Source organism: Cyprinus carpio, chromosome A14, assembly GCF_018340385.1.
Source record: "Cyprinus carpio isolate SPL01 chromosome A14, ASM1834038v1, whole genome shotgun sequence".
In the NCBI taxonomy this organism is placed as follows: domain Eukaryota; kingdom Metazoa; phylum Chordata; class Actinopteri; order Cypriniformes; family Cyprinidae; genus Cyprinus; species Cyprinus carpio.
Window position 1 is genome coordinate 13374381 of NC_056585.1, and position 21620 is coordinate 13396000.

The following is a 21620-nucleotide window of genomic DNA, read 5'->3' on the forward strand; positions in this document are numbered from 1 at the left end:
GCGGTATGATAATACAAGGAACCGTGAAAAGGCCAGAATCTTTTAACTTTATTAAATTTGTTTTTATTTATTTATTATTTAGAAAAAGGGATTTGTGTCTCAAAAGCGTAAAAATAAGGAAAAAAAAAAAGTACCATACACTTGGGATGTGTTTTTATTGTAGTCTATATCTGTATAAATCGTATAGTTAATGTCTGTCAGGATACATAAAAATTGTAATTATATATAATGTATTTTTTATTTTTAAAAAGTTGTTAAGCATAATCATTTAAATGATATTTACCTTGTAACTTTTTTTCAAATGAATGAATCACATTAAATAAAGTATAATCCAGTGTCTTTAATCTGTCATCCACCCCTCCTCCCTTCCACAAAGTGTGCGCATGCGCAGCGGGCTCTTCAGTGTGCTGTTTCGGCCTGTTTCGGCACTGGCCGGACATTTTCGCCTCTTTGTTTTACTGATAGTGGATTTAACTCGGATTCAACCCAATATCCAGCGGACCGCTCTGGCCATAAACAGGTTTGTTCCTTTAAACTTGAACCCATTGCCGCGAATCATTGCACGTATGCGTCTCCCGAGCTTTCTTTCGGACGGCAAACGGGGAGTTTTCATTTATTCTCGCTGTGTTTTTTTCCGCTTGATGGCAGCTCTGCATGGCTATACGTACTGTTATATGTGCGGTCGTGCTGTATGTGTGTATATACGTGTGTAAATGTGTGTGTGTGTGTGGCGACGCAGGGCCCTGCAGCTCCTAACCAGGTCATCTTTTGTAAGAAGGGAAAAAGTGTAATTTAGTGTAGCTGGAGTTTCATAAGCATGGACTCCTGTGTCTGATTACAGTTCTTGTGTTGGTCAGTTCTCCTCCTCTTCCTCCTGCCTGGAATGTTCTTGAGAGCTTCCTATCCATCATAATCATCATCTGCCCTTCTGTGTGTTGAAAGTTGGGGTTTGATGCTCTGGCAGGTTTGCATGCAAGCTAAAATGAAATCTGGGCCAGAAAAAAAGTTAAAGCCCAGAGGGTTTGTAGGGGAAGCATGTGCAAACCTGCACCCCAGACTCCTGGAGCAGGAACAACCAACAAGTCCTGCTTCATGAGTTTGGACACATTCACTTTTGTGAATGGTTTATATTATAGTTGGGGAGACGGCAAACAGGATATAGTTGTTACGATTGCAGTATAGACAATTTTCTGTTGTCCTAAAGTTGTGGGGGGACATGTCCCCTTTATGTCCCATGGGATCTGCGCTACACCCCTACATGATGGACATGTTGAGTTGTCATGTCTGGACATTGGTTGACGTCCACATTGATTTGGTTTCTGTTGAGAATCAGCTGTGCATGTCACGCTGTTTGCAGTGTTTCACTGTGAGGCCTTTTACAATTCAGTCTTTTTTGTGCTATGGTAAATTTCATGAAGTCTTTGAAGAATAAATCCAGGTTGCATTTCACTACAAATGGAAAGGTTAGACATTTTATAAAGATTTTTAAGATTTATGATCTTGTCACATTATTTTCATGACAGTTTACATCATGTCCCTCCTTAAACGGAATCAGTATTTAGATTCACCATTGAGAATAATAAAAAAAAAATTATGCTTTGCATTAATGACAGGTAAGCTCATGAAAATAATGCTAAAAAAAATTTATGCTATAAAAGAATTTGTTTTAATATTTTTAAACATGTCTTTGACATGTTCTTGACCGGTTCACACACACATAGTCGCTGACATAAGTGAGTCAAACATTCATATTAATATATGATTAATCTCTTAGTCAGTATCATGCCTGTTGTCTGATTCTTTCTTGTGATAGGCTGATGACATGAAGTCATGAGACGCGTGTTGTTTATGCCTATGAGTTTAAAACACTTTTACGTCCTTTTGTAGTACTGGCTTATGTGGCCTATGGCTATGGCACAAGTCCTCTCTAATGTGCCAGCAACAGTTAGCCTGGTTTTCAGTGGAAACAAAGCCTTTCAGTTTGTCCATGTTTTTAGTGCATACTTAGAAAAGCGAGTTCTAATAGTGGTCCAGCCTGCGGTCTGGCATTAAGAAGTATAGACAGTTATTCACGCTGATGTGAAGTTATCTCATGTTAAACAAAATGAGTTTAATATTGAGCCGGTGAAATGTGACCCTGGTTTTGCCGAGGTGTTGGCTTACATTTACAATTATGTAGATTTGATCAGGTGGATTTAAGGCATTAAATCAAAAAGCATTTTCCAGTTCTAGGTAACGTGTGATTCAAGTGTGAATTCACTGAGGTGTTTTTTTTTTTTCTTTTTTGAGGTTGATTCAGCTGTCACTTAATAAACCGTTAAAATATGTCATTCTTCACTTTTGCTTTAATCGTCTGTTCAGCGTCACAATTTAAGAGATCTTAAGGTTTTGTAAGACTTTTTAAGATATGTGATGTATCAAGGCTGATCTAATGCTTTAAAAAAAAAAATAATTTTTTGCTAAAAATATTGTTTTTAATTGGCGTCAACCAATATGTTTTTTTCCCCATAGGCTCATTGGAAAAACGTGCACTGTCTAAATTTTTGCAAAACTCCAATAACATACCTACACATATCACTGCAGCTTCCATCTGAAAATGAACACTAGATGCAGTGAAACACCAACAACTTTTATTCCTTTTCACTCAAATTAAGATTGTTGGGGCAGATTATTGATAAATGAATATTCATTTTCACACCATTCCTTGCACAAAATTATGTCATGGCCTCAAGACACATAATTTGTAAACTAATACATTTTGACATTTGCATCCAGTAACCAGCTCCATATGTATAGCTTTTCTGATGTAGTAAACTTACTCTGTAGCATTACACTTGCAATGCGGAGTGCTTCCGGTCTAGTAAAACATGTAGGGTGGAGTTTGGTGTAGGTGGTACGTTATTTTCAAACTCGATTAAGCACTAACCTTTTAGCTCCACTCACTGGACATTTCATTTCTGAACTGCGGCGATACGTACATCAACCAACGTAATAAAATGTGGCCAAATTCACGTTCGTCTGTATCTGATAAAACTGAACATGCTTTTAGTGCCACTCATGGGACATTACACTTTGAAAGTGTTACAAAATGTGCAAGAAGCAACATAACAGGGCTGAACGATTAATTGCATTTGCGATAATATCGCGATATGAAAAAACATGATTTTTCAATTGCAGAGGCTGCGATAACACTCAATCACGTGACATGCGAGAGTAAAGAGGTGTTTTCGACTTCGATCAGGGGTGCGTTTCGGGAAAGGGGGGCAGATTTTTTTTTATAGGTTTAAAGGGGGGCGCGACCAAAAAAGTTTAAGAACCACTGGTCTAAACTTAATAGACAGTAGTGTTTAAAAAGTGCAGTGCACGTTTACATATGTTTATTACATTGACTTTGAATTACCTAAAGTAGTGTGGTAAAGCAACAGATTTGTTTTTATATTTCTGCAATCTATTTTAGTTTGTGTGACTTGTTACTGACTTTCATATTAATGTTTACACCAGACTTATTTAAACAATTATTACATGCTTACAAGTTCAACAAATCAGTCAATATTCTGTGATTGTAGTTTTAAAATAAAAATGTCATTCATATCAATTCATGCATCACCTAATTTCATCATAACACATAGGCCTGGCCTACAGAAAAGAACATTTATGTTAAATCTATCTAATATTGTGCTGGCCATACTATACAATGATTTATAGCTTGTTTTTGTTGAATAATACAGAACATAAAGTTCTTTAAAAATAATAATTGCATATTAAATCGCAATATTGGTTAAAAAAAAAATCGCAGTTAGATTATTTGTCGTTCAGCCCTATAATATTCTGCAGAAATATTGCCACAGGCACATTTTTACAATATAGACATAGATAGACATTTCTATCTTCCAAGTGTTATTAACCAATGCTAATAATATCAAAATTGACCAAGATTGGCTGATTAATTGGCTTGGACAGTAGGTCTAACACTAGTTTTTAGGGTTGTCCATTTCAGGTTTTATGTTTTATGCCAATTTTAGATGATAACTCTCTGTTAAAGGGATCTAACCCTGTTAAATTTATCAGGCTGCATTAAGATCCTTTGTTTTGACCTAAGTGTTCTGCAGTTTCTACTCCTCTTTCACAAGCATCCAGGGTCATAGTGGATGAATTCTGCTAGTCCCACTTCTGTACATGGGGGTCATGTCAGAGCTTGTGATGTTTCCTGTATACAAATGATAGAGATTTGGAGTTTTTAACAGATTTTATTTATATAATTTTAAAAATTCATAGTTTTTTTTTTTTTTTTTTAGTTCACCCAAAAATGGAAATTGACATAATTTACTTACTCTCACACTGGTGCAAACGTGTGATTTTTCTTTTTTCTGTATGATCGGCATAATGTTTATGCTGCTAAAAGTGAAAGTGAACATGGATTTATGCTGTCAAGTTCTAAACATAACAAAAACAAACCATAAAAAGTGTGCTAAAGTCTTCAAAAGCCATATGAAAGCTTTGTGTGAGAAACTGACAAAAATGTAAGCCATATGGACTACTTTTTTGTGCTTTTATGTCTCATTCTCCATCCCTGTTCACTTTTATTGTCCTGAAAAGAAGCGTTGTATAGATATTGTGCTGAAATTCTCATTTTGTGTTTTATTAAAGAAATAAATTAGAGTAAATGATAACCGTTTTCAGTGTGAAGAAAGGTGTTTTATTTGTAAACCAGGCTTAATCAAGAGCTGGTAAAAAGTGGAATGTAATGTTGTGGTATTGCCATAGCACAATAATTTACATTAAATGACAACCTCTGGGTTTTCACATACTTATCCTTATAAGCAGTGTAAGGGGAAGTGAATCACATGTATTGGCTCAAATTTCCCCGTATGATGTTGTCAGTCTTTCATGATACTTTCAACATGCTACTTGGGTGCTTTCTGTGTAATTTATCTCAACGAGGCAACCTTCAAACTCTGAATCTTTCTGTGTGATTACACATTGTGGAACACAAACAAGATTTAAGTCAATGTAAAAGTTCCTACTGTAAAACTGGTGAAGGTTTTTAGAGAGCTGAACAATGCATTCCTTGTTAAAGGATTTCATGCAATAAGCCGATGAACTCAGATTAAGTGTGATTTTGATGTTTTTTAATGAGGTTAACTACTGGAATTTAAGAGATATTGTATTTTACTGATAAAATCATGCCGCCTTGTCTGAAGAACTTAATAATTTTTAGGTGGTGATGCTTTCAGATCTGGGTCAGTATGGCAAAGATCACGCTTCTTTAGCAGATTTACAGCCGGATAAGTCTGATAAGTGTCTGCTAAGAAAGAATTGACAGACTATTGAGTTATTTAAAATTAATGTAGCCTTCATCTTGATGTGTGGTAATGGGGCCACATCAATTATTGCTTTTATGACATGGTTGCAACATCTACACTGGTTTATCACAAGAAATTGTTTGGCTAAACGGCTTGTGTGTTGAAACACTTTTCACACCATTGATTCTGATTAAGTATTTAAACTAGAAATTGGGGATTGGGCTGTTTCCAATTGGCTATTAGAGTAACAAGGTTCAGTTTGTTTCTGTGAGACATACACATTTTTACAGTATATCTGGCTGGACTTTCACCAAGTTGCTTAAAAATACAGCAGGTTTCAAGAGATCTTTAAAATTGATCTTAATTTTCTGTCAGTCTGACTTCAGTGTCTTTGTTCTTTTCCGTTTCTTTTGTTATAGTATGACAATTTTGGAAATAAAGTTTTTAAGTGATTTATACTGCGATGTGCGTTGATAAATTATAAATCACATATATAAGACCAGGAATGTGTGTGTTAAGACAGTAATTGGGGTCAGTTATGATTTTATATAAATGTTTAAGTGGTTTTTGCAAAACAAGATTTTCCAAGGTTAGTAAGCTGACATTATTATGAGTCCAGTGGATTTTAGTACTAGTTAACATCAGTGACTTAAACTAGATATTAATAATGTAATCTATGTGCTTTACTAACAAAAAAGTGCCCTGGTATTATATTTTGGACATTGTACCAAAGTATTCTTTGGACTACCATGCAAATTTATGTATTCCATCACTCACCATATCAAAGTACCATGTTTTTGCATTCTGATAACATTGCTGTTCCATGGCTCCTCCACTATACTCTTTTTTTTTTTTTTTTTTTTTTGTAAAGGTTTATTGAATCTGTCATTTAATAATTCATTAGGCCAGGTGCTCTAGCACTCTGAAAAGCGGTATTATCAGGTTGCTGAATGACATCAGTAAATCTCAATTGTTCAGCAATCTTATAGTCCGGCTCTGTAGCCACAGAGTCGCTCCCAGCTCCTCAAACAGACCCGACACTCCTCAATTGATGATTTTTTTTTAGCACCAGGCCATAAAAGACTGTTTGTAACAAGCGCGAACCACTATTTTTGTCTGATTGCCGGGCCGTGTTCATTTAAGCGTTGGGGTCGCACACAAACCCATTTCTCCAGAGACAAAACTGCTCCGCTTAGTAAGTCTGTCATACTGTGGTGCCTCATTAGCTCCTTACAGAGCGCTTCATACAGCTGGCAGCGTCTGTGTGCCTGGCCGTCTCAGAGCACTTCAATAGCCACTGACGGATAACAGCGGATCCTTTGTAGCAGCAAATGTGTGAGAAACTGTGCGAAAGGTGTTACTGCTTGATACTTTGTATGAAAATGTTTGACACACCCTGTTATGAAAACCCTATTCACCTGTGGCGTATGAGATGCCCTTTCTTTAGGGTCAAGTAAGGGCATTTCCTATGACCACTTGCTTGAGTGCTGCCCATTCGTCAAAGCAGGTTCCTGCTTATAAACCTCACTGTGTGTCCTGGCCGAACATGGATTTTGGTCTCTCTTGTAGAAAGCTCAAGCTGAGACTAAATTTGTGATAATCTTTGACTGCATGTGTAATGGAGAGCTGTGTCTGGAGTAAGAGAGGTTTAAACTGCCCTCAGGTTTATTCTGCTGCACTATTTAGTGTTTCAAATGCCTGCATTCTTTTGTCAAATAGTTTAGCTTCATGAGGTATATTAAACATTTTTCTGGTGTTAACTTGAGTAAGTTTTGTGCAGCACAAAAAGGAAAAAAATTGCACTCCTCTTTTTTACAATGATGGCTTGACAAAAATGACATAAAAACAAAACAATTTTTTTTCGCTATGATAAGAGCACAACAAAACATACTGACTTTGGCTAAAGTTAGTGTTGTTGTACAGAAAAGAGAAGTGAGAAATTTGTCCTTTGTTATTCAGAATACAAGAATATGCATTTGAAACGGCATGTTTTAGGTGAACAACCCTTTTAAATGTACACTGTAAAAATAATTTTTACAGAAAGAAAAATGCAGTAAAAAGCTGTCAATTGCTTAACTGTAAGTTACCATACCATACAGTGAATAACTCTAGTTGTTGATATGTACAGGTCCTTCTCAAAAAATTAGCATATTGTGAAAAAGTTCATTATTTTCCATAATGTAATGATAAAAATTAAACTTTCATATATTTTAGATTCATTGCACACCAACTGAAATATTTCAGGTCTTTAATTGGTTTAATACTGATGATTTTGGCATACAGCTCATGAAAAACCCAAAAAAAATTCCTAACTCAAAAAAATTAGCATATCATGAAAAGGTTCTCTAAACGAGCAATTAACCTAATCATCTGAATCAACTAATTAACTCTAAACACCTGCAAAAGATTCCTGAGGCTTTTAAAAACTCCCAGCCTGGTTCATTACTCAAAACCGCAATCATGGGTAAGACTGCCGACCTGACTGCTGTCCAGAAGACCATCATTGACACCCTCAAGCGAGAGGGTAAGACACAGAAAGAAATTTCTGAATGAATAGGCTGTTCCCAGAGTGCTGTATCAAGGCACCTCAGTGAGAAGTCTGTGGGAAGGAAAAAGTGTGGCAAAAAAACGCTGCACAACGAGAAGAGGTGACCGGACCCTGAGGAAGATGTGGAGAAGGACCGATTCCAGACCTTGGGGGACCTGCGGAAGCAGTGGACTGAGTCTGGAGTAGAAAACATCCAGAGCCACTGTGCACAGGCGTGTGCTTTTGAACCAGAAACAGCGGCAGAAGCGCCTGACCTGGGCTACAGAGAAGCAGCACTGGACTGTTGCTCAGTGGTCCAAAGTACTTTTTTCGGATGAAAGCAAATTTTGCATGTCATTCGGAAATCAAGGTGCCAGAGTCTGGAGGAAGACTGGGGAGAAGGAAATGCCAAAATGCCTGAAGTCCAGTGTCAAGTACCCACAGTCAGTGATGGTCTGGGGTGCCATGTCAGCTGCTGGTGTTGGTCCACTGTGTTTTATCAAGGGCAGGGTCAATGCAGCTAGCTATCAGGAGATTTTGGAGCACTTCATGCTTCCATCTGCTGAAAAGCTTTATGGAGATGAAGATTTAGTTTTTCAGCACGACCTGCTCACAGTGCCAAAACCACTGGTAAATGGTTTACTGACCATGGTATTACTGTGCTCAATTGGCCTGCCAACTCTCCTGACCTGAACCCCATAGAGAATCTGTGGGATATTGTGAAGAGAAAGTTGAGAGACGCAAGACCCAACACTCTGGATGAGCTTAAGGCCGCTATCGAAGCATCCTGGGCCTCCATAACACCTCAGCAGTGCCACAGGCTGATTGCAACCATGCCACGCCGCATTGAAGCAGTCATTTCTGCAAAAGGATTCCCGACCAAGTATTGAGTGCATAACTGAACATAATTATTTGAAGGTTGACTTTTTTTTTGTATTAAAAACACTTTTCTTTTATTGGTCGGATGAAATATGCTAATTTTTTGAGATAGGAATTTTGGGTTTTCATGAGCTGTATGCCAAAATCATCAGTATTAAAACAATAAAAGACCTGAAATATTTCAGTTGGTGTGCAATGAATCTAAAATATATGAAAGTTTAATTTTTATCATTACATTATGGAAAATAATGAACTTTTTCACAATATGCTAATTTTTTGAGAAGGACCTGTATAATATGTAATTTTATTTTTTACTGTATGGGTTTTGCAAGTAAAAAAACTTGAATTATCACATAAATTATGATTAAAAAAACGAAACAAATCCAGTTAGCTGGACTTGATTGTTGACGATTTGGCATGATCTTGGATTTAGAGCTGAAACAACTAATCGATTTAATCGATTAAAATCGATAATTAAAATAGTTGTCAACTAATTTAGTAATCGATTCGTTGCTAAATAATTTTTATTTGCTGTAAGCGGCTCATTTCGTGCATATTTTAAATCTGCGGTGACCAAAGTGTGGCAGTAATGAGCCACCGGAGGTTTTACTCAGCCAGTACAGCAGGAGAAGCAGCGAATAGCCAATAGCTGGCCTCGTTTTATGTCACGTGCTTCCCGCACAGCGTCTCTGCAGCATTCAGCGTGATGGGTGAGGCAGCCGGCAGTGGACTAAGCTCGAGAAAGAAAAAGAAAAAAGCGGAAGATAAAACTAATCGAACGAAGTCATCCAAAGTGTGGGAGCACTTTACTTTGAGCCTTCAAAAAAGAAGAGTAACCTGTAAACTGCGGCAGGAAACATATCCTCTAAAAAAGAGAGCAAGCCTAACTGTTAAGCCCTGATCATTTGGACATGTTGACCTTTTTGCACTGTAATGCAAAGTTTTTCTCAAATAATGAGTGAATAGTGTTCTGCCTCATTTCCCACAGGTAGTCGAATTCTTGTCAGTTCAGGCATAAACTGTTTTGTTAACATTTTATCGCTTTATTACATTTTTGAATTTCGCACTGTTAAAAGGACCACTACATATTTAAATCCGATGACAATCACAGTGTGCAAAGACTTTTATTTGTGCAGATTCTGCAGTACAATGTTGTTTGCAAATGTTTAGTCGTAAAAGCTGATAACATTGCTTTTTAAACAATTAACATTTAAAGCTTTGTCATTTACCAGTTCATAATTCAGTCTTGCAGCCTAATTATGACTGAATGAGAGAGGTTAATGTTTAAATGTATTTGAAATGCACTTTTTTTTTCTAAGTATTCACTGCTCTTTTTCACACAGCAGGTTTTTTGTGTGTCCAATTTTTTTTTCTGGACACCTTCTGATGGATTTTACTTTAAATTTTCATTTTAAAAAATTGAGTTCCATTCAGGTTTCATGCCATTGGCACTTTATTCGAAGGATTGTCTTACAATTTCACAGCATAAGCTATAAAGCTGTTTCCCAGGTATAAGCTGTGTGTTTACAGGAAAAAAAATAATAAAATGCAATTTACTGCAATTTTATTCTGTTTTATTCTTATTCTTCGTGAAAATATGTTCTGAAAGATTCCTTAATAAGCTTTGTTCGGGATGTTAAACTACTTTAGGAGCCGTAAGGACTGCCATGGTGAAAACATTATTTGAAATCTCCTTGTGAAATTTGCTAGAGTATGTATGGGTCAGTGTTTTGATTGCAGAAGAGTTCGACAAAGGATAACTAACATAATAAAACACAACTCCAGGTATGTTTTTGATGAGGATATGACAATGCAAAATGGTTAAAATCTCTAAAAAGTCTATGTTGAATGATAAAGACCCTTTGTTAATAATTTACTTGGGAAAAAATGGGCAAAACTAAAAAAAAAGTACATAAAGTACATAAACCGATTCATCGATTAATCGTAAAAATAATCGACCGATTAATCGATTATCAAAATAATCGTTAGTTGCAGCCCTACTTGGATTATTTTGTTCTTCGGAGCTCATCCTGGACTTGCTGTCATAGCAACAGGTCTGTAATCTTAAACCTGGTCGGGAGCAGGCTTATTTCATGTAAACAGGATTAGATTGCATCTTTTTAAGTGGAATTGATATTTAAAATCTATCCCAGCCACTGCTACTCTATTACAAGAGTACTCTACTAATCCAGGGACAATAATTTTAAATAATAATAATTTAAAAATTAATTTGAAAATAATATTATAATGTTGTTAAAAGTTGAAATGGATTGTATGTTCTGTAATTGCTGTTAATAAATCTGTCACAAAACAAATTCTTTAGGGCTACAACTGCCTGTCAGCCTTTTAAAAAATGAACCATGTTTTCACTACAATAACCACAGTTTATCACAGTATTTGTAGTAAAACTGCAGTAACCACAAAATTACAATGGTTGCCACTAGAGTTACATTATTATAATCATATTTTTTGTAGCAATAACCATGGTAGTAAGATTTCTACATTTTAGTACTTATGTAACACCATGGTTATTTTTTACGTGGTATCCTCAAAGGTACACCTTTAGTTTGTACCTTATCGACCCTTAAAGGGTGTGTACTTGTATGGTACTAATATTCCCTTTTATGGGTTCAAATATAATGTTAAGTTAGTATAATAACTGATTTTATTATTTTAATAATTTAAAAGATCAGTTTAGTTTAGAGGTATCGGTATCAATATCGACAACACTGGTCGAAAATTAAAATAAGAGGTCTCTCCCATCCCTACCTGTGAGTTGTCCTACTTGCGACGCGGCGCTGCACTTTTGCCCGGTGTGTGACTAACATATTTTGTTATTTTAATTAGATAATCAAGTGTTCTAAAGTAGAAGAAAATAAAGTGTGAGAGTATACACACAATCGCCATCACCTGCTTTCAAATGGAGCAGCATTTAATATACAGAGCCGTAGTTCACTGAAAAGCTATGCAATATTGCGTTCATTATCAAAGGCAATTCATCTGCGATAATGAACACGAAATTGCGTAGCTTGTCAGTGATCTATTTGTCTGTATATTAAATGCCGCTCCATTTGAAAGCAGGTGATGGCGATTTAGCGGTAATCAGGGAACCGGCTTTACTGACGAAATGCACGTGACAATCACATGCGATATATCGCCCATCCCTATATATATATATATATTAGTAATTTATTTTCATTTACCTAAATTTTAGTGTAAATTCGTACCGATAGTGAACAGATTGCTGTTTGGCTGATGGTGTTTGAGGTCCTGTGGTTCTGAGTGTACTGAATGAAGAGCTTGGGTTTAAGTTTTTTTCTGTGAAATATTTGCATCTTGACTGCAAATTCTCTGAAATTTCTTATCTAGAATTCTTGTTTGTCATGATAACACATTTGGTTTTGTTCTTTTGTTGTCTGCGTATGGTGATGATGAGAAAATGCAGAGTGTTTACTTCAGTAGGTTTAATGATCAGAACATGACAAATCATACCATCTCTGGTCAGAGTTTCAAAACAATATACAGTTGTTTGTAGGTTCTGTTTGATTTTGCTCTAAGCAGTACAGCTGTGATACGATGGTTCCCAGTCACGGCTCAGTTCCTGTACAACCCCTAGCATGATGGTTTTGATCCAAACCCAAACTAACAACTGATTCAGTTTGCACCAATGTCAGTTTGATCCTTCAAATGTTGGACACTCTGTGTGGCAAAGATCTAACTGTATTGGTCATGTTATTTTAAAACCCACTGAGATTCACGTGGCTCCAGTCTGCAGGTTGTGAATAGGCACCGTTTCCTGTATTGTAATGAGATCTGTTTTCTTTTGTCACTATAGTACCACAACAAAGTAAAGTGGCGCCCTCAGCAATGGTAGATTAAATTGCTGTTGATTTGTTCAGGAAATTTTGTTCTTAAACTGGAATTTGGGTAGTCTAGAGAGTCTCAGTTTACAAAGAAAATGACTGAAGTCAACATAATGTTATTCACAACCGTCCATAATGTGATGCATTTCTGAGTGAAACAGGATATTCATTAAAAAATTGTGGGCCAAGCCTTAATTTGATCCATTGGGAATGGCATGAGTATTGAAAAATGCTAGTTGTCACCTATTAGTTGAAACTTCTATACTCTAACATGTTCAACTGTTGGTTATGCTGTGATTCTGATGATGCACACTTACTCATATATCCTTAGATGACCTACATTCATGTCTTTGGTTTAAGTGCACTAATTTCACAGGCTAGCGAACAGACAGGAACTCCCAGACTGGGAGTCTCTGTGTCTGGACTCAAGCAGGCCAGCAGCAAACATGTGTGGGCATATAAAAGAATAATCAAAAAATAAAAAAAATCATCAATATTTTATTTATTTTTTATCATAAATTATATTATGTTGGTTGTAACGTATATTGATATAATAGTAATAATAATACTTATTTATAATTGAATTTTCCCTGTTGTAACTGAAACATTCATTGGCCACCGTCATAATTATGCATATCTTGTTTGTTATCAACAAACAGTTTTATCTTAAAGATGTTGCATACCTTTATTGCATATTTTTTTGTAACCCCATAGTACAGTTTTAGGAAAGACATGGGAAAAAAGGCTCCATACTATTTGCAGTTTGGGTTAATCATGAAAACGGAAAGTATTATTTACTGAAAACATTCTGGAAAGGCAAAGGGGGAAAATAGTCTATTTCCTTGCAATTATTTTGTGTATAAATGTGTGTAAATAAATGAATGCCTGTGTGTTTTTGCAGCTGTGTGAAGTGGAGCACAGGATGCAGAGTTAACACCACCCTGTGTCTCGCAGAAGAAGCCCGGCTGCCAGACCCTCAGTAGTAGACACATGGCGGCATTGGGGGTAAGTGAATCACTTCCTTTTGTGCTGTACAATGTTTAATCTGTCTTAAAATGAATAGTTAAAAAAAATGAATTTGCTGAAAATTTACTCACCCTCAGGCCATCCAAAATGAGTTGAACTGATTGAACAGAATTGGAGAAATGTAGCATTACATCACTTGCTCCCCAATGGATCCTCTGCAGTGAATGGGTGCCGTCAGAATGAGAGTCCAAACAGCTGATAAAAACATCACAATAATCCACAATTAATCCACATGACTCCAGTCCGTCGATTAACATCTTGTGAAATGAAAAGTTGTGTGTTTGTAATAAACATCCATTATTAATATGTTTTAACTTAAAACTGCCACTTCTGGCAAAAATAGCATAAAATGTGTAATATCTGTCCATAGTCCATAATAATGCTTCCTCCAGTGAAAAAGTCCATCCCCTGCTGTTCCTCTCACACCATTTATTTAGAAGTGTTTGAACCGTTTTCATTTGTAAACTGTGCTTGATCTGTTTCATTCCTGATTTCACTTCTGATTCATGCGAGATGACTTTTTCACTGGAAAAAGAAGTAAATAGACGTAATGTTATAGATAGACTTGTATTTTAGCCAGAAGCATGGTTTGAAGTTAAAAAACATCTTGATGGATTTGTTAATTATGAAGATGCAGGTTTTCGCTTCACTGGAGTTGTGTGGATTACTTGTGGATTATTGTGATGTTGTTTGAACTCCTGCAGAGGATCATAGATGGCCTGAAGGTGAGTAAATTTTCAGCAGATTTTCATTTTTGAGTGAATATTCCTTTGACAATCTTAAATGATACAGCCAAAAACTCCACAACTTCATAAAACACATCCAAAAAGTGGCCGAGAGAGCTCAACGCGCTGCAACTTCAGAAAACACATGCAAAAAGAAAAAGCACCAATCAAGAAAACATCTTCATCAATTTGACAACACACATGCTGCAAATGCTCACAACATAACCAAATAAAGAAACACACTGCAAATGCTCACAACATGAAAGTGAAAGTCGTGACATTTGCCAAGTATGGTAACCCATACTCGGAATTGGTGCTCTGCATTTAACCCATCCAAGTGCACACACACAACAGTGAGAAGTGAACAAACACCCGGAGCAGTGGGCAGCTATATATATCCAGCGCCCGGGGAGCAACTGGGGGTTCAGTGCCTTGCTCAAGGGCAGTTCAGCCATGGGTATTGAGGGTGGAAGAGAGCGCTGTTTATTCACTCCCTCCCACCTACAACTCCTGCCAGCACCGAGACTCAAACCTGCGACCTTCGGGTTACAAGTCCAACTCTTTAACCATTAGGCCACAGCTGCCCCCAAATATACATAACCAAATAAAGAATTTTATTTGCAGCGCGTTTCTTTATTTGGTTGTGTTGTGAGCATTTGCAGCGTGTGTTGTCAAACTGATGAAGTTGTTTTTTTTTAATTTGCAGGTCTTTTTTCGATTTGCAACGCGTTGAGCTCTCTTGGCCACCATAGTTTCCCATATTTTATCTCTTCATAAATAGAGATGTTGTGCAGAATGTCCCAAGTTTCCTCTTTTTTACAACAAAAGTAAATGGTGATTTATACTGCTTTAAAAGGTCCTGTTAAAGTAATCCATATGACTTGCTTGCTATATTCAAAGATTATAATCTTGTATATGAAATTTAAGTCTTTAATTCCTTGATAATTATCTCCTCTGCCAAAGCTCACAAACTTAATTTGTGCTTGTTTAAATCAAAAATTGTGTTGTCATACTTTTTAACAGTTTGTCTATGCTAGGCATGTTATTGACTAAAAATTGTATTGTGACATCTGTTATGTGACGTCCATGATCCTTGTGTAATGTGTTGTTAATACTTGGATTTGATATTTTTTTCTCAGAATACTGCTCCGGGTGTGTGTTCACAGTGTGTGTGTGTGTTCACTGCTCAGTTAAATTTAACTACTTACTATACAAACACAGAGCACGAATTCTGAGTATGGGTCACCATACTTGGCTGAATGTCACGTCACTTTCACTTTCATTTAGACTCATGGGTAAATTAATGGCTTTGAAACTCCAACTTTTATTGAAGCCCACTAATGTGGGAGTGTAATATTCACTGCAGCCCGTGGCAGTTCTCTGTCCTCATTTGACACTGCACTACACTGATTATGTTATTGCATCATGGCTGGTGGCAGAATTCATGAGGTTTGAAAATCTTTTATGAGGAAGTGCCATAACATAAAACATCTGTGGTCATGCCTAACTGAACACATTTAGCCTTATTGCGGTACCAGGCGTGCTTTTCTTTCTTCTTCTACTTTTCTGCACTTGTTTCAGTTCCAACCAGCTCCAACATAAAGACACCATTCAGAGTTTTTGTAATTTCAGTTTATCAGTGTACATTATTCCAAAAAATTTTTAAATGCTATGTATTTGTACATATTTATTATGTAAAATAAAAACTTTTCTATTAGATTTTATCAAATGTTTTTATTATTTGTTAATAATGTTATTAAAAAATTATTTAAACCTATAACATACACTGATAAACCATGCACAATGAGACGGGGAAGTAATTAGGGTATGTTGACTTTAATGTTGAAGTTTGTGTAATATTTATGTCAAAATTGATTCACGTATTAAAACAGGGATTTCAGACAATCTCTGATCAGTCACCAGAAAAAATTAAAATGGATGATATTGTGCAAATTCCCACTTGATTCTCACATTTTTTTGTTAAAAGCTGAATCACAAATATTGAAGAAAAATGGATCTAATTATTTTCTTTCCAGTTGGCCACTGGAGTGGTGAATAATCTGTTTAATCTGTATTGAATATGAGCAGCATGTGTCCTGACACAGATTGTACTTCAGTAGATAGCATGTCTGGTCAATATAGTCGTCTGGCTGCTTCACATGGGACATCCCTAAACATCCCTACTTTGTCTTTAAAGTGGAGACTAGGATGTAGCCAAACGAAAACAACATGACTTCACTTAAAACATGAAATTAGACTAACACTTGTTTTTGACCTTTGTTTTGATGTAATGGGTGAAGGCAAGCTCATGGTTGGTTTAAAGGGTTGACCTCAGTGACCTATGACATCACCCTCCTGACCCCTGATTGTTCAGCCTGACTTTTGGATTGTGGTTTTGTGTGTTGTGAAATGCTTTAACCTGTCTTTTTCCTCCCTTTCTTTCTCATTCAGAACCCCGAGATGTTAACCAGGAAGATTCAACTGTGGGACATCAATGCCCACATCACCTGTCGTCTGTGTGAGGGGTACCTGATCGATGCCACCACAGTCACTGAGTGCTTACACACCTGTAAGTGTCATTGCTGCACCAACGTCTAGTCTTTCAGTTATGAACAACATTTTGAATCTATATTGTCTATAGATATATATTGTGTTGAGAATGTTGCTTTACCCAGAAAGTTTAATTTGAAAGGATATGACTCAGAATCTTCTTTTGTGAAAATCATGTGGTTTGAACAGCAAAAGGATGAGCAAAATATAATTTTTTTTCAGATTAAATATAGCATGTTTTTGAATAAAAACACTAGAGGGAGTCATTGTGCCACAGATCAAGAGCCTTTGAAATTATGCTTTAGTAGTTTGAGTCATAAAACTAGAGGTGCTATTAGGTTTTTTTATTTTTATTTTTTTATTTTTTTACCTCTGGGTTTGTGCTGAGTCATTTAAACAATTTCACATCAATGTGACATTCTTGTCTTTTGGAAATCAATGCAATTATCATTGTGATGTATAATGTGATGCGTACAGAATGAATCAACTTAATAAAGGTGTCTAAACTGTGTGTTTGTACATATAGTCTGCAGGAGCTGTTTGGTGAAGTACCTAGAAGAGAACAACACGTGTCCCACATGTCGGATTGTCATTCACCAGAGCCATCCACTGCAGTACATCGGGTAAGAGTTTACCACAGTAAACAATCAGTGTAAACCCCACAGTAGCCCAGTAGGTGTCCATCAAGGCACACCGGTGAATAGCATAGTCTCTGACTGCTGGCTTCTGTGCATGTTAAGTGCATGTCGTGCAGCCACATGGGTATTTGAAGGCGACGCGGCTCCCTCCAGCTGTCTTTGTCGGAAGGTGAATTATTGATGTCCAGGGTGGAGCGTTCCTCTCCAGCACACTCATCCCAGAGAAAACATCTGCTGATGTGACCTGAAAGTTTTACACATTTCTGGAACTGAATTGCTCCATATGATGTCATTTTAAGGGCAGCAGTTGTGTTAAACCAGCACAGGGTGTTTATTTATCACGACAGTGCAGAATATTGCACTTTATTTTGGATTTGCAAATTTTTTTTCTAGTTTGAGAGGAAGTGGCCGTGAAAGGAAGTGACCTCTGGGGCACTGTGCATAAGCAATTGAAGCATGCGATGTCGTTTTAAAGAGGGCACATCATAGAAAATGCACTTTGTAAATACATTCACAATGCATTTTTTTTTAAGATACAGTAAAAACTACTAAAAATCTCACTGACCCCAAACCTTTTCCCCAAACCAATCTTATGGAGGTAAATAACACCGACGTGTTAAACTCAGTAAATATACAGTGTAATATATATATATATATATATATATATATATATATATATATATATATATATATATATATAATTATATATATATATATATATATATATATAAATTTGCTCATTCTTAGGGTTGATGGTTTGTTGAAAGCTGCTTGTTGAGGAAAGTTATTACTTTAAGTGATCACACTTTTTCTGAGTTATGATTTTTGCTTGGCAGACAATATAAGATAAAAATCCTGTAGACTTATATAAAAGGAGAGGCAAAGACTTATCTAGATACCAAAGTGTCATAGACATGTAAACTTTTTGACCGTAAGCAACCACAACAAACTCCATAAACTGTGAATTAAAAAAAAAAAAAACTTGCAGGTTATTGCTTAACATACATATCATGTTTTTAAATCTTATGTGACTCGTAGCCTTTGAGGTCATCTGTATGCATGTGTTTGTAGTCTTAAAGAGTTGACCAAACAAGTCTTTTGCAATTATATCTCCAACTCAAACTTCCTGTTTTAACAGGAAAAGACCTTAACCTTTTTATGCTGTGAGAACAAACTGCTGCTGAGAGACATGTGCAGATGTGCGTAGTGTGTATGTGTGTGTAAACTGTTGGGGTGTGGTGTCCATCTGCCCCCTGAGCATCGGTGCCTCTGTGTCTGATGGATCCGCTGGCGCGCCGGGCCGGATGCCAGGTCTTTCATAATTGTCATTTAGCAGCATAGAAGCTTGCAGTTGCTCACTGATGAGAAACAATTTCCAAACACATTAAATATTCACCACGGTCCCAGTTCTTCCTTCTGAATGAGGCCCTGCTGGTAGATGAAAGCCGTGTGGGATATGAGAATAAGAGACAATATAAGAGTTCGGGGTCAGTTACATTATGTTATACTCCGTCAAACCAGCTCGTTTCCTTCTCTGAATGATTAATCTGACCTTAGTTTAACACCCCAGTGTTTACGAGCCACGCTGTTTGATCGTGAATGAAAACTGGATTTGTCTGTATTAACAGTGGCAGCTGATTGATCCTCAGCTCTCTCTGGTACTTGTGTAAACATACACCCACACACACAAAACAAGGCTTTTGTTGATCAGCTAGCTAAATGCCAATCACCCCCTCACCGCCAGGCCTACTGGCCCCCTCTGTGGAAGCTCAGTGGTGGCTAATTGGACCTCTACCTTCCCCGCCAGGCTGCTGGGATTTGGGAACAGGTGGTGGCTCTGGCTGTGCACCAGGGACACAGGTGCTCCTCTGCCTCACAATCCTGATCTCTCTCTCTCTCTCTCGTTGTGCCCTCAGGGAGCAGATCAGCTAACAGCAAGCTGGACTCTGACAGAACGTGGCCTGGTTTCTCAAAGTGGCACAAGTGTAGATCTAAGATCAGTTTACAACTGGTCTGAGTCATTATGTGCTATTAAGAGGAACTGTCCTGTCACAAGGACTTTTACACTGAGCTAGAAAATCTCAAAAATAATAGTTTTTTGCATTGTGACATTATTTTCATTACAATAATGAATTCCTTTCACTGTAATATACTGAATGTTTATTAGGCTATGCTTTATAGACATAAGTTTGGGGTCATGAAGATTTTTTTTAAAGAAACTTTTGCTTTTATTCAACAAGGAATATATATTTATAATGTTACAGATGATTTATATAAAAACCAAACTCTTTAACTTTTAACATCAAATAATCAAAAACAACAAAAAAAAAAAAAAAAGTTTTAGCAGCACAACTGCTTTGATTTTACATTAATAATGATAATGATAAGAAATGTTTCTTGAGCACCAAGTTAGCATATTAAAATGATTTGAATGTAGTCATGGTGAGCATAAGAATGTAACATTACAGAATTTATTGATTTTTGAAAAGTAGTGTAAATGAGAATTTGGGGTAAATGTTCTTAATTTTCATGAAAATAATGTCACAATGCACACAGTTTTTTGTAAACCTTCTAAACACCTTTTACGAGATTTAAAGGAGTTAAATGCCTGTAAAGTTTCAGATATCTTAAAAGAACTTAGATTTTTTCCAGAGTTCATTTACAGTGTCCTAGAAAGTATAAGAAACATGATAAGAGCTGTGAATCTCAAAGCGGGTGCTTGTTTTGGCTGTTGGCTGCTTGTAACCGGCACTTGTGGGATTTGCGGCATGGTAACATGTTCTTGGAGGTGGGCAGCGGTACCAGAGGCGCCACAGAGATGAACATGTCAACACACGCTTAATAGGTTTTACCTGCGAGCACTGGGAACCGCCAGTCACAGGAGAATATAAAGACATGAGGAAGAACTACACTATATGCTAATTAACAATCATAGATATGAGGAAACATGCCCGCCGAATGCAAATGAGAAATGCAATTTTCTTGATGTTCTTGTTTGTGTAATAATGCATATTTGAATAAATTATATTCATTACTGTTTCTCTCTTCCCCCAGCCATGACCGAACAATGCAAGATATTGTCTATAAGTTGGTGCCAGGACTGCAAGAAGGTTTGTGTCTCAACACCCTCGCCCCCCTTTTAGTTTTTGGATGTTTCATATTTTTCTTATGTAAAGCATATTTTATGAAATTTTAATAGTAAGGCTTAAATTTTTCCTCTTTGCTCTCTTGTGTGCAGCGGAGATGAAGAAACAGAGAGAATTCTATCAGAAGTTAGGCATGGAAGTGCCTGGAGACATCAAAGGAGAACTGTGCAACATGAAAACACACCTGGACGCTCAACGCAATGGTACGTCCCAGTTCTTTTTAATTACTGTCGGTGGTACAGTCCATCTACGATCTGAGTGGAAGTGGTACAGTGTGCCTTTAAAGGGATACTCCACCCCAAAATGAAAATTTTGTCGTTAATCGCTTACCCCCATGTCGTTCCAAACCCGTAAAAGCTTCTTTCGTCAACAGTCTCCTCTGTGTCTCTCCATATCACTGTATGCAGCGTATGCTCTTCTGTATCATCCACGCCACAAGAATGCGCTGTTTCTGCGTGTATTTAGCTTTGATTTAAAAGAAGTTAAGACTCCATTTCAGTATTGAGAAAAACCATTGAGATTATAGAAAGCATTCAAAAGTAAATCTGTATGCATTACAGAAATTAAGAATCATGTCACACATCATAAACTACCATAATCCCTCAAACATCATAAATATTATCATAACTCAAACAATAATTAGTGTCCAAATGCAAATTATAATTTCTTTTGTATTTTTGGGGGGAGGAGTGGTGAAATGTGTGTGTACGCATGTTTTTGAATGATTTAAAGGGATTTTGAAGTTATTATAACTCCTAATATACATGCCATTGTAAATAATGCACTACCATTTAAAAGTTTGGGGGTCTTATTTATTTAATTCATATTTTTATTTCTGCATTAAAGGATGCATTAAGTTGATCAGAAGTGACAATAAAAACATTTACAGTGTTAAAATAGATTTCTGTTTCAAATAATGTTCTTTTAAACTTTCATCAAACAAATCTTGAAAAAAAAGTATAA

The 21620-nt window shown here is 36.6% G+C and overlaps 1 protein-coding gene across 2 annotated transcripts in view; it reads left to right on the top strand.

Moving 5' to 3' along the window:
* The first annotated feature begins 364 nt into the window (after positions 1-364).
* The window catches only part of LOC109084566 (polycomb group RING finger protein 3), a 32500-nt gene continuing 11244 nt past the window's right edge, over positions 365-21620 (top strand). Inside the window, exons 1-6 of one of the 2 annotated variants that reach the window (XM_019099254.2) lie at positions 365-520; positions 13474-13577; positions 16775-16892; positions 17400-17496; positions 20566-20621; positions 20750-20860. In XM_019099254.2, coding sequence (XP_018954799.1) covers positions 13563-13577; positions 16775-16892; positions 17400-17496; positions 20566-20621; positions 20750-20860 — 397 coding nt within the window. In that variant the 5' untranslated portion in view covers positions 365-520; positions 13474-13562. Of the gene's footprint in view, positions 521-13473; positions 13578-13919; positions 14324-16774; positions 16893-17399; positions 17497-20565; positions 20622-20749; positions 20861-21620 lie in introns of those variants that run through there. The other variant, XM_042769918.1, reaches the window with a different exon arrangement.